The sequence below is a fragment of the Trachymyrmex cornetzi genome, unplaced genomic scaffold (assembly GCF_001594075.2).
Source record: "Trachymyrmex cornetzi isolate Tcor2-1 unplaced genomic scaffold, Tcor1.1 scaffold67, whole genome shotgun sequence".
Taxonomy (NCBI): Eukaryota; Metazoa; Arthropoda; class Insecta; order Hymenoptera; family Formicidae; genus Trachymyrmex; species Trachymyrmex cornetzi.
The window spans coordinates 2,754,503-2,768,369 of NW_017299992.1; the positions used below are offsets into that span (position 1 = coordinate 2,754,503).

General features: G+C 32.8%; 1 protein-coding gene across 2 annotated transcripts in view; it reads right to left on the reverse strand.

Annotated features, from left to right (window-relative positions):
* Task6 (TWIK-related acid-sensitive K[+] channel 6) overlaps nucleotides 1-13,867 on the reverse strand; it is an 84,603-nt gene that overhangs the window by 3,071 nt on the left and 67,665 nt on the right. For both annotated transcript variants that reach the window (XM_018517317.1, XM_018517318.1), the window contains exons 2-4: nucleotides 2,531-2,661; nucleotides 1,639-2,036; nucleotides 111-266 (exon numbers count right to left, since the gene is read on the reverse strand). In XM_018517317.1, the coding sequence (XP_018372819.1) occupies nucleotides 111-266; nucleotides 1,639-1,765 (283 nt within the window). In that variant the 5' untranslated portion in view covers nucleotides 1,766-2,036; nucleotides 2,531-2,661. The remainder of the gene's footprint in view (nucleotides 1-110; nucleotides 267-1,638; nucleotides 2,037-2,530; nucleotides 2,662-13,867) is intronic.

The following is a 13,867-nucleotide window of genomic DNA, read 5'->3' on the forward strand; positions in this document are numbered from 1 at the left end:
CGAACAGGTTTTCAATGCAAATGGATAGTGACGCAGCGGTAGTTACGCGTAATAAACTCGGTTTGAACATCCGACGATATTCAGGGCAATGGTAACATTGCAACATGTACCTATCGTGGTGAGGACCGTTGTAGCGTAATAAAACGCGCCAGCGAACTTCCACTGTTGGCCAGCTTTGTGAGGTTCCGTCTTCAGCACCACTGTTTCCATGATCTTGAAGTCGTCCTCGCTTATATTGTATTTTCGTATGACCATTTTCTCAATGGCTGTGAACAGAATGAGAGCGATGATTAGATTGATATGTATCTCGCGATCCGAAGGCATCAATAAAAGTATGAGTGATGCCTGATAATGGTGCGCACCTGTTATTTATTATTATTATTATTATTATTTATAATGATTTCATCGGTGAGAGAGAAAAAGAGAGAAAGAGATATTGCTATTTATTAAGTGTTCTTTAAAATAACATCTTTTCGAGGGTAGAAACTTTATATGCATTAATTACAAAACGTGTTACAATAGAAACCATTTTTAACACAAAAATGATGAGTAATTACAAAAAAGAATTAAAAGGGGAGAGAGAGAGAGAGAGAGAGAGAAAGAGAGACGAATGAACATATCACAGAGTTAAATAAAATGACTAATGACCTTTGAACTTTTCAGAGTGTGCTTTCAGAGACTCTGTCGGAACAGATGCTTCGTACATTGGGATGACGATAACGCGATTCTTTTAATGAAAATTACGTGTCAGACACGCGCAAAACTGTCCCTTCCATGAATAAAAGCCGAGGCTCGTCTTTGTAAAAAAAAAAAAGAAGCACGGCAACGCACAAATCGCTATTTCATTCTACTACTACTGGGATTTATAAGGCTCGCAGGAGATGGAATTTATCAAGCGTTTTCGAGCTCGCAGCGAGACAATGGCCGCGACATTGTAAGATCGTTCCCCTTTGACGATAGTGCAACGACATTCTTCTATTGGAAGTGCCTCTCTGCATAACGTATACCCCGCACGTATGTCGCACAAATACCGCCGTCGCCGCATACACGATTACACACTAATGCACTCGTATAGAGCTCGTTGCTCGCTATACGGCTAAGTAATCTACGCGAATGGCAATAAAGGGGCTTAAGGAAACCCCAGACAACACAAATGCCTAGAAGCGTTGTAGAAACGTCTGAGAGACACTTCAATCCCTCCGATGATCTTTTTCGAGTTTTCAGAGGAGTCTCTTGGACTTTTGTTTACTTAAGACTCTATTCAATGAAGTTCTTGAAGTCAGATTACGAGAGAATAAAGAAGCTATTGTATCTATATCATTTGCATAGATAAAAAATAGAAATTACATAACAAAATTGCAAGAAATAATTTACATAAAATTGGAATCCTATATAAAATATATATATATATATATATATATATAGATATTTTCTCGTTGAAAAAAATCAGAGTTTTAAATTATTTGTATTATATCATGTGTCTTTATGTATTACAGAATTAACTTTACGAGGCATATCATTATTTATAACTCGAGTCACTTATTAAGAAAGTCTAGTCATTTTGAAAAGAATATGCACGCCACCTGTCTAACTTGAAATTTGCAGGGCATGAGCGACTCAATTTACCATCTAACTTACCATCTAACGCTTCTTTGCGTAATTTCTCCGTCTCGGACTCGAGCACGTCGAAGATTGCAGCACCGACGAGGAGATAGGTAAGCGTGAAGACGATTAATGATAAAGTCCGGACGTTTTGCTTCTTCATTCTCTAGTGAGCCACATGCTCACTAGCAGGGCCCCGGCCCTAATTACTTGCATCGCTCAGTAAGATACGATTTGGGTTGCTGGGCCCATGATGACCCCCTTCTCTCTTCTCCTTCCAAAGTGATACTTGACGGGGGCCCCTCTCTTCCTTACCAAACGCTACAGACTTGGCACACGATCCCTTGTTTTCAGGATATCTGCTTCCTTGCCGTAGCAATCATGCAGTCGTTTTCGTTCATCTGAAACTGTCGCGTCTACTTGTCCTATCAAAGCTAAAAGAAGTACCGTATAAGAAACATTATCGTACTGTGTGATATATATAATAATTTATTAATAAAAACTAGATCGACAACAAATTCTTGATAAAATAAGAAATAAAGATGTGGCAATTGGAGCATCGAATCGATTTCATGGCAACTGAAAGCGAGCCAATGATATGAACGAAATTTACCAATCTGCTTCAGCAATACTTCGCGTTATTTTTAAAGATGTGGGTCACTTAAGAATGAACCGCGAAGATTGAAATCGATTTCATTGAACACTTTTTCCCTTCTTCACGAGTTCGCTCTTTCGGAATCGCTTTCTTAGCTTGAAATTCAGATGCACTATGAAAAGGTATAATCGTTCTAAGCGGTCAAGCGCGAGAGATGATTTTAAAACTTCCTTTTTTTTTCTCATTGACGTAGCGAATCAAATCTATTTCTTCGATGAGGATCGGACTGAACAAAAAATGTGCTGATTTAGAAGAAAAAGATTTTTAGCTCACCTGCAACTTGTTCCGGGTTCTCCTTTAGGTACGACGAAGAGTTGAGCAGAATGATATGGCAGTGCTTTCGCTGCTCCCACTGCCACGTTCCCTCCATTCCTCGGCTTAACACCCCACGCTTTCAGAGCCGACTAAACAAAAATAAGATGAAATTCTGATGAGTGACGAGGCACATTTCGCTGGGAAATTGGTTTCTCATAATACATTCGAGAAATAATGCCGAGTGGAATTTATTTTGTCAATATTTGCTGATATTGTTTTTCACTTGAAACAGTTCTGATATCATATTCTTCCTATTCGTCGAAAAAAAATACTGGAATTAAGTGAACACGGTAAAGATTTAAAGCAAGACAAACATACAAAAAACGCGTAAAATAAATGAATATATTGTATATGAAAAGTACAAAAATGAATTTAAAAGAAGCGAAATGTGTAAGTTACCGTAAATTTGAAGTCTTTTACTAAAATTACATGTCAATCAGTGAGAAAATGACTGTATAAACAATTAGAATTGTTTTGAATGTGGATTAAAGCGGATTTGGGATAAGTGTTTCAGACTGGCTTTTATCGGGATTAATCGACCGATTCGGTCTCTTTGTTATCCATTAATTTGTTAATTGCTTCCAACTAAATGTTATTTGAGAAAGTAAATTTGTAAAATCCATGACAAGATTAACAAGTCTTAACAGTAATAGTATCTTTATAATGCAATATAATAATCGCCGATAATATATTATTGCAAGATATCCAGCAAGTATCTGATTTTCATATTTACACACTGAAAATATTCTTTACATTAAATATTTATATAAATCTAAGATTAGATAGCTATATATATAGTAGAACAATTTATATTAGAAATACGAACGATGTTTTCATCAAAGATTACAACCTGCAGTAATTTTGGTGAGTTTGAATGCGTGTTTATTCATGAAACTAGGAGCACGAACAGTGAACTATATATTTTCTTCGTATTATAATAAAACTCTTCGGAATCGTGTTGATTTTAATCATTGATTTCCACTAATATATTCCATATGACGCTATCCTGGATTGTTAGAATAAATCTTACATATATGCCCTATGTTTCAAAAAAGTTTGCTCTTTGTACATGTAACTTTTAAAAATAAAAAGGAATATTAATAAGTCATTTCGTTACATTAAATATATAGGATATTCCGGATTCTTGCTCTGTCTTTAGACACAGCTTTCACGTACGATTGCAATAAATATCAGCTCCATCGTAATAAAAAGATTTAATCGTGAGTTTAAATAATGAAGTTAATGGAAAAATAATAAATTTTTTGATATATTAAATTTAGATCTAACGCGATAACCAAGATAAAATAAATCTATTAAAAATAAATATGTGTAGTAATTCATACATATATTTATAGATACAAATAGAAATAGGTAGTACATACATAATAAGGTATATAAATGCACGTATCAATGCTGTGTATGAGACAGAGAGAGAGAGAGAGAGAGAGAGAGAGAGAGAGAGAGAGAGAGAGATGAAAAAGAGGAAAATGAGGGGAAAATTTCGCAAGGGGGTATCTAATAAAGAAGGAAACCGCTCATCACCCATCCAATTTGAAATGAAATTCTATAGTAATTCCGTAAGCAATGAGTCTAGTAACGTAAAGTCATATCAAATTCTCTCAAATCTTACTCCCTCTCTATCTCTCATCCTCTCTTTTTCTCTGCTTCATGATTTAAATTAGCGTTTGCGTGATATAGTTGGTTAGAGATTGACGGCCTGTGTTTTATTGAATTTATGATAAATTGCTTCCGAAATTTCCATTTACTATACGGGCAACGTTGTGAAGCGAGAAGAGAGAAAGAGGAGGAGGAGAAAACCGTTTTCGCACATTTAACCCGTGAAAGAAGAGATTGCGGAAATCCTTTTGTGAATCAAGGTAATGATCGCGATTAGAATCGCGGCGATTCCTTTCACAAAGGACAAAATTTGCTGAATACATTTAAACCTAATATTTAACATTTAAGCGCAAAACACATACACACACACATTAACGTCGATAATGATCGATGAATGTATAAATCTGACACTTCAAAAAGGGTATTTGCATCTAATCTGTATATACGCATCTAATTGAATTTTTCCGTTTGAGTTGATATTAAACAGAAGATAAATCAATCTATGCAAGCCCGCTAGACTGCGAAAGCCATTTCTTGTAAAAAAAAGCTAAATATTAATTTATTATTATGTCGCTTCATTGGTATTATTCATAATTTATTATGATGATCGATTTAATCGCTTCTATATGAGTCGTGTTCAGTGTTATATGCAAAAAAATTATCGTACGGGTTTAATATATAAGAGTGTTTTATCATCTTTTTTTTATGTATAAAGGAAAAAAGTAAAAATAAATACATTTACTCTTGGTATAAATTTATTTTTACATTTTCGTCTTTATTATTAAAACTTTAAGTAATTCCTAATCAGAGGCAGATAAATTCCTAGTAGGGTACGAAATGTCCCTTTTAGAGATGGGTGCCTTAACAGGTACGCAAGGATGATTGACGATCTTATATTATATAAAATTTTTGTCTTTGGCAATTTAAGGAAGACAAGGACACATTTTTCATAGGAAGAATACATATCCTATACTCATATATAATCTCTAACTGAAAAGGTCAAGGACCTATCACTTTAGGGGAAGACACGTCGTAATTCTGTGCCATCCAATCATTATCTCGTGATAGGATCTTCATTGTTGTATCCTTGGATAGGTCACGAGTTTAATAACACCAGTTAGCTATCATACTGCTCGCGATGCTCCCTAATATCGATTATTGTGCGCACGATTCTGTAAAGGGTTGTTGCGATAATGGCTTATTTGCTCCACTGAATCAACGAGAACAATAAGCCGTGGTAGACAAGTACAGGACGACGTACCCGATCGTCCACGCCGCTCTGAAGACAAAGAATTTCTCCAGAAGTCTGCTAAGCGATAAATCAGTTTCTCATCACGACTTCGAATTTGCCTAATATGAGAAATGCGAGAAATATCGTTACGCAAATGATAAAGAGATTGATCTATTTTTCAGATACACCCCGACACTCGGTTTTTTAAACTGAACTACATGTAATTTATTACTGTGAATAATACGACTTTTTTCACTATAATATACTTATTTATTATTCTATGTTGAATTATTTCAACATAAAAATAATATAAAATATAATAACAAAGCTAATATGATTTAAAATTAGATTAAAACACAAATTAAAATTAGAACTCTGGTAAAAATGAGACTGAATGTTTCGCCTCCGCACCTGCTATGTCTATTAAAATCTGTGAAATTCTGTTTAAAAAAACATAGAAGCATCATGAGCTTTTTAGAACAAAGGTTTTGCGAGAAAGACCGTGCAATTCATGTACTTTTGAGACAAAAGATTCATAAATATCTGTAAATATTTTGTTTAAATAAAAAAGAATTAATTAAAAAAATTATTACACGTAATAATTTAAAGGAATTATTCAGAATAAGACATTTTTAAAATTGTAATTTTTACGCAGCAGTCCTGATAAAAATCTCTGTTGTATTTCTGACAGTGATAATTAACAGGGAAGGTAAAAAAATGTGTAAGCTACCTATTTTTTGAGTTTCCTTCGCCTTTTTTCTCTCTTGCTCATACTCGGCTTCATATATACAAAACATTGGACGGTATTTATAGTCGGATCTTATATTAGGATCGTCTTAAGTACAATCAAAAAGATTATGAACTAATCAGAATACTGTATTAGTATTTTAAGACATTACTCAAAATGATCTTAAAATAAGAACCAACTACAATACCGGCCATTGATTGCTCTATTTATGGGTAATAAAATAACACTTTCTCTCAGCATGCAAGCAAAGATACATATGCTTACACAAAAACAGGCATAATAAATCATTAGTCCTTTTCAGAACTAAAATTGGTCCTTTTAAGGACTATTATGTATTTATAATACGGGAGATCTGAAAAGCTGTTGGAAATAAATAATTAAAAAAATAGGTAGATTATATATTTTCCGACCTCCCTCAGTTGATTATCACTGTTAGAGTAACAATAAAATTTTTATTAACTGACGCAAAAAAATACCAAAATTCGAAAAAGGAGAGAAATCAGAAAATATTCTGAATAATTACCAAAATATATATGGATTCATAAATTTACATAATTTGCTAAAAATATGTAAAAATGTAAATAAATCAAAAGATTATTATAATTTCAAATTAATTTCACTTTCATTTATAAATATCCTTTTAAAAAAGTAATACGTTACTATAAATAAATTCCTTTTAAACTTCGCGTTTCCTTATTTATTATCCCAAATAGGCTCTAAGAAATCATCAACAATAAGTATCAATAAATGGATGGATGATGATGGCGTATACCGTGTAAATTATTACAAGTTCTATTGATGTATATACTATACCGGCGGGAACAATATCGGATTACAAGGGTTGATTATATTTCATGTTATAGTTAAAATCTTACACTGAAAAAAAAAATTTATTGAATTTTAATAAATATTTGTTTCAATAGTACTAACGAAATATTTACTTACAGTAAATGAATATTTACTCAAAATAAAAAAAGCTATACTTAAATGCAAATAAATATATATTTACATTTAGTAAATATTTCGTTAGACTATTGAAACAAATATTTATTAAAATTTAATAATTTTTTTTTAATGTATACAGTGAGAATCTTTGTTGCCACGAGCATTATAGAAATCTGATAAATTCGAACAAATTTACCACTCGATTGCGTCATCCTTATATGAAATTACGAAGCTCGCATGCGGTTACCTCTCCCATGAGTGCAGCATCATACGACGTTACGATTGCCTCGTGATAAAGTATTTTCGCGATCGATCGCGAATCAAACTTCCATCAAGCACTAAACATACGACATATATGCCCGGCAACCTTTTGTACAATATTCTCGCCTCAATATAGTAGAATTGATCGAAATTTATGATAATTAACGATAAATATATAGTTTCCATTCAAGAAAAGATTATTCTTAAATAATCATAAAATACTAAAAAATATATATGGCTATCTTCAATAATTCTCAATCGTTGCTTTATGTTATATAGATATTGTAGATCATTCCTGTGAGTTGTTGACAATAATAACAAAACGAAAAAATTTTTGATAAAATGAGAAAGAGGACAAGAGAATCCTCCCTACCACCCGATTTATAACGCAAATTGTAAAAGCCGAAGTAATCGACCTGATATGTAATATAACATGTAACATATATGTATGTATATATATACGGCGTAATATCGAAATTGTACGTGCGATGGGTTGTAGCAATCGATTGCGCGGAAATAGAACTTGTTCTAATTTTCGCGAGTACAACATCCGGTTCTTCTGATAACTTTTAGTTTTCACAGATGTTACTAATAGTAGTCTTCGTACCTTGGTGTTCAATATTGGGATACATCGATTAGTGGAGCCCACGTAGTACATGCATAATTAATCGAATTATCAATCAAAGTCTCCATTATCGTCGAAATGTATTACAGTATGGATATTAAAGCTGAATTAAAATTATTGCATTTTCCTGTGAGGACAAATCAGAAAGAGTCTCGTTTGCCTCGTAATGCAATAATTTCAAAGTGTCATTAAATTATTAAATAATTATTTTAAAAATTCATCACAGTTGCACTGGTAAAAAGTGCAAAACTGTTACACGTCTTGTTACAGTTAGCATGTTAAATAATTGGTGCGATAAAATGAGTATAATTACAAAGTTTCAAATGTAACCGAGCGCGGAGTATGTTTTAGATCTCTCTTATATATATATATATATATATATATTCCGTATAAATTTAGAAATATTAGCAATACATTAAATTACAATTATTGCATTTTCCTGTAAAAGCAAATCAGAAAAAGCCTCGTGTATTTCTCGTAATGCAATAATTATAAATTATTATTAAATCATTAATTATTATACATTAAAAAAAATTTTCATTACAGTTATTTAGTTAAGAAATGTAAAATTGTTATACGGCTTGTTATAATTAGCATATCAAGTAATTGGTGATGAATATAAATATAATTATGACATACTACAATAGTTTTGTGTTGAAACTTATATTTTCCCATGACCTGGAAAGTCTATATAGCGCTACTCAACTGTATCTTATTTTCTCATTAACACACACTCCTCTTGCCCTGTTAACACTCCGTACACATATAACGTTTCTTTTATTGAGTATATCTATGTTCACTTTAAGTGATTTTGTTATCGTTTTTACTCGCTGTCTTCTTCCTCAAATCCAAGTTTCTCAAATCTAATTGCACGTTGTTTTAAAATCTTTTAAAATAGTTTTAAAAATCGCAATACAGAATTAGTTTTAAATCTCTCTTTATTTCGTACATCAAAAAAAGGATTTTGCTGAAGTATCTAAAAATTTAGCTGAATATAGGTCTGAAAATAATTTGTTGGATCATAAAATCAGTAAAATCATTCTTTCTGTATAAAAATAAAAAAAAAATTGTTCGCAATATATTACATTAATACAATATTAATATACAGGGAATATACAATATATGCAATATTATCTCTATTTGTAGGTGCGCTTTCGCAAAATACGAGGGTCCGAGAGGATAAGGTAATATCTCCGACCCTATCTCGCAGATATGCGCCCGTCGTGCGTTTGGTGTGGCGGGTAAATGCAAAAGTCATTTTCCTTAAGTCGTGCACCGCGAGCAGACTATCTTACCGACATTATCACCATCGTGTTCCTCGATGGCCACAAACCTCGCGCGGAACTTCCGTAATGAAACGAGGTCAAAAAAGATGAAACTCCCGCACTTCGTCGTTGATCCTTCTTGCCCTCGCCATCCAAGCAATCATGCGCTGTCGCTTCCGTAAGCACCAAAGTACAACTATTGGCGCGTTTCTTCCCGATTCAATTACATTAGAGGGCATCCGGGGACCTTTCTTTTCTCCCATCTACCGGAATGGTGCATGTTCCGGCTCACCTTCGCCGACATGTATAACCGTCCGGCCCTTTCTCTCCGTTTTTCTCCCCTCTGTCTACGTCGCTGCCTTTTAAAGTGCCGTGCAAACCCACGATAAAGTCGACGAGTCTCATAAATAAATACATTCCCCGCTACAATATGTCCGCCAGTACCTTTCAATAAACTTTTAGTATTCAGTTTATATCGTCCCAAGAGGAAATACATACACATTCAATGATTAAATGTCGTAGGTGCCCAACTTACAATTTGTGATATTTGATTGACGCAAAATCATACTTGTAAAATCTATATTTTTCTCGTTCGAATGAAATATTAGACTTGGTAAGAGAGTTGTTGATTTTATACATATCTATACATATACTGATCGTATATATGGTACGCTATTCCATCTTCGTTTGACAGCATTTCTCTTTAAGAGAAACGACGTCGGATTAAAATCGCTTTCTACTACTGTGGATAATACAAATGCATTGCAATAGTTCATTGATTTATCTTTCTGTACTATTCCCTTTTCGTAAAATTATCCATCTCAAAATAATTTTAGTTATATTAAAATTTTAATGCAAGCGAGCTGTTTAATTTGAATAAAGTGAGTTGTTTTTTATAGAAACGATTACATAACACTGTAATTTCAATTATCTTATTACGTTATACATTCAACTATTTTAAAAGATAATTATTTATCGTGAACTTAATAAGCTTCCTGAAATACACACACACACGTAACATTATCAGTACAAAAAAAGCTTAGAGAGATGGCCGAAATAACCTCAACAAACAGCCTGACCGCTGGAACAGCCTACAAAAAGCGTTTAAACGCTCAGAAATTCTACTGTCATCCGATGCGGATACATTTTGTCGTCCTTACGAAAGGCAAGCATAATTTCGAAGAAGGGGTTAGTAACTTCTATACGTTTGCTATGATAGCGGGAGAAGGCACTTCGGCTCTTTTCAGGTCGACTGGACCAGCTGAATGATTAATGGGCCAATACTGAAAAAAGAACTTTCATCCATCTTTCGTTCCCCCTATTCACCTACATTCATCCCTCTGTCTCTTTCCCTCTCTTTTCTTTTCTCGTCTCTCTGCTTGCCTCTCGTACGTTGCCCCACATTTGTCCAAGGACGCACATGGTCATCGGAGGACAGCAAAAAAACATAAATGCCGAGGGAAGGATAGACGAATTTATCGTATGGAGTATCATTTGCAGGGTGTGCCTGACAAATTTGGGATTCCCTTAACTGTTCAAGAGAGTTCGTTCCTTCTTTCTTTTCCTTTCTACTCCCTGCGGCTGTTCTTCATCGACGTTCTCATCTATCAGTGATGGATAGTCGTGAGAAAATGAAAAGCCGTCTTTGATTTATCGCTAAGCGATCATCTCTATCGCCGTTATCTTCGGAAGAAACGTACATCGCGAATACGTAGCGCGAGTAATCGGAGCGCTGTTCTCAAATTATCCCGTTGCAAAACACGCGCTAGGAATACCAAAAGGATAATGTATAATCGCGCATACATTAATTATCGCGCAGCGTCGAAATTGCTTCCAGTAATATTCTGATATATTAACGCAAGAAGCTACCGGAAGATTTAAGGAAAGCAGAAGATATTGTTGTTTAAACGCTACTCTTAATCATTTGATTTGCATCAATTTCGGAACTTTATGTAAATTATTTCAATTCTTTTGAATAATCCCTCTTAATGTAATAAAAAAAAAATAAGACTCTCAACTTATTAAAAAAAGAAGCAATGCATTAATTTAATGAAATAGTATTTTTTTCAAGCGTAATACATCAACGTTTTTATGATAAAATCCTTTAGAAAATTGCTGTCATTAATAAAAGAGAATAAAACGCAAATGAGATCACTAGAACGATCAAGGCTATTACTTTATCGTATTTGGTATAAGTGGTCGTATCAACCAACTCGCCTACCGCTACCTTGATCAAAGGCTTTAAGAGACAGCTCGCATTTAGTGAGCATAATGTTCTTTGAATTTACAAAGAACATTTTTTAAAATTAAAATTAAATTAAAATTAAATTTTTCTCATATAATTTCAAACACATGTTTAAATATTAGCAGTTTATATTTTTGTGCCAATAAACGTCGTCAAAAATTAATATTATATTCAAATTCTATTATTTTTTTACCGATTTAAATTATTTATCAGAAACAATAACTTCAATGAATAATTAAGTAGGCAGATACTTTCGAAAATATTTTTTAATCATAGATTTTTTTTAATAAAAATAAATGCTTGCTAGATCATGCCTAGAAAACGAGAATTTAATTACTCAAAATGCATCTGAAAACAGTCGCTGAAAAAGTGCATTTAAAGTCTGGCACCGCCTAATTCTCGTTTCCCGCGAAATAGTCTATTAATTATCGAAAGAAAGGAACATTTTCGCGGCTGTGATATTTCATCAGCCTAATAGCCTGGACACGGCATCACCCTATTCATTTAAATGCTTACACAGTAAAACGGCCACAAAGTGCCATTCAGCATTCTCGAAGTTTATAATAATAGAATGTGTGTATTTTTATGTTATTTTAAAAATAACATTTTAACATATAAAATATTTTTTCAAAACAAATATAATTTTTAAACATAACATACACGGTGACCAAAAGAATTGTGTTGAAAGTAAACCGTTATATTTTTTCTCCTCCGTTTTTCGACAATCGTTTCTTTTTATTGGAGTCAGGTATTTAAGACTTGTCAATTTCATATAAGCTGTTGTACAACCCAGTTTATGAGCGTCAGTATGAACACATTAATCATAAAAAAAAGAGGTTCAAAAATGTTTTTTAATGTTTTATTAAAAAACTATTTTTTAAACATAATATTAACATGGGTGAGTAGAGGTAATTTTATTATTAAACTTTTAACGTGGGCGGATAGAGGTAATTTTATTATAAAACTTTTTTATAAAACATTTTTTAATATCTTGAATAGTTCTTAAGATGTAAGAAACAAATTAAAAATTGCTTTTATACCTACAAAGAATAATTTCATCTTTTAAACCGTTTTTCCGCCCCAACAAACTGATATTATCTAAATTCGTCTATTTACATAATCTATTATACATAAATATATGTGTGTGTATACATATATGTATACATATATGTATATATATATATACATACACACAAAGTTTCATAAAATTATAATTCAACACTTCGCGAAGTTTCCCTTGTAAGCGTATTTTCGTTTAAAACTTTTTTAGATTCATATTTTTTACGAAATCTACGACATGCTTCTGTACAGTTTCGCCTCAACTGTAGAAGCACTCAATGAGAAACACCTTTTCTTCGATGGTTAATACGTTCATGTTGATACTCATAAACTGGCTTGTACAACAATTCAAATGAAAATGACGAGTCTCAAATACCTAGGTATATAATCAGAAAAAACGATCGTCAAAACGGAAAAAAAGAAAAATATAATGGATTACTTTCAATACAGTCTTAATAATCATTTTATATAAAATAGAATATATCAAGTTACTTTTTTGTGAAAAACATCAAAACTATCTGATAAATTTATGGATTTAAAAAATTCTTAAATAAATATAATAAAATGATCTAAAGAATTACACCAATGATTTTTTAGGTCATTTTGTTGTCGAATTGTAGATAAAAGATATTCAATTACATTCGCAGTCTAAATTATTTTTTTGCGAACTCACTTCACTTGCAACAATAAAATTAATTTCTCTACTATACATTTGCCTGTTATCCACAGTTCATAGTACCAAGTTCTCGTGATTTTTGCTATGTATATCTACTTTTCACTTGAGCTTTCAGCTACAGTTCTCTCGGCACGTCCATCCTTCGCTGTTGACCATTCTGTCCTGCTGTTGACCGCTATTCTAACAGTCAAGCGACATGACCAACTTCTGTACATTCAACTGTATGTCTGTGGCGGGTCGGTATAGCTACTTATTAATGGGAAGACTTGTTGCTCCGTCACGATACTATAGTTGCAGTTCCATTGTAGTTTATGCAGCTTTCTCTCTCTCTCTCTCTCTCTCTCTCTCTCTCTCTCCCCCCCCTCTCTCTTTCTCTGATTTTGAAAAGATATACAGTTTTTTTACATGCATTAAAATAAATTTGTAAATCAAGACAGATAACTTACACAATTAACTTAATTTATTCCACTTTAATGAAACGTGTTGCCGAAATAGTAAGATATATACGCGTATAAGAATATATTTGAAATTTAAATAAGATTATAATGATATATACATATAAACATAGCAAGATAATAATAATAAAATGGGCAAATAAATAAAAAGAATCTATTTAAAAATAC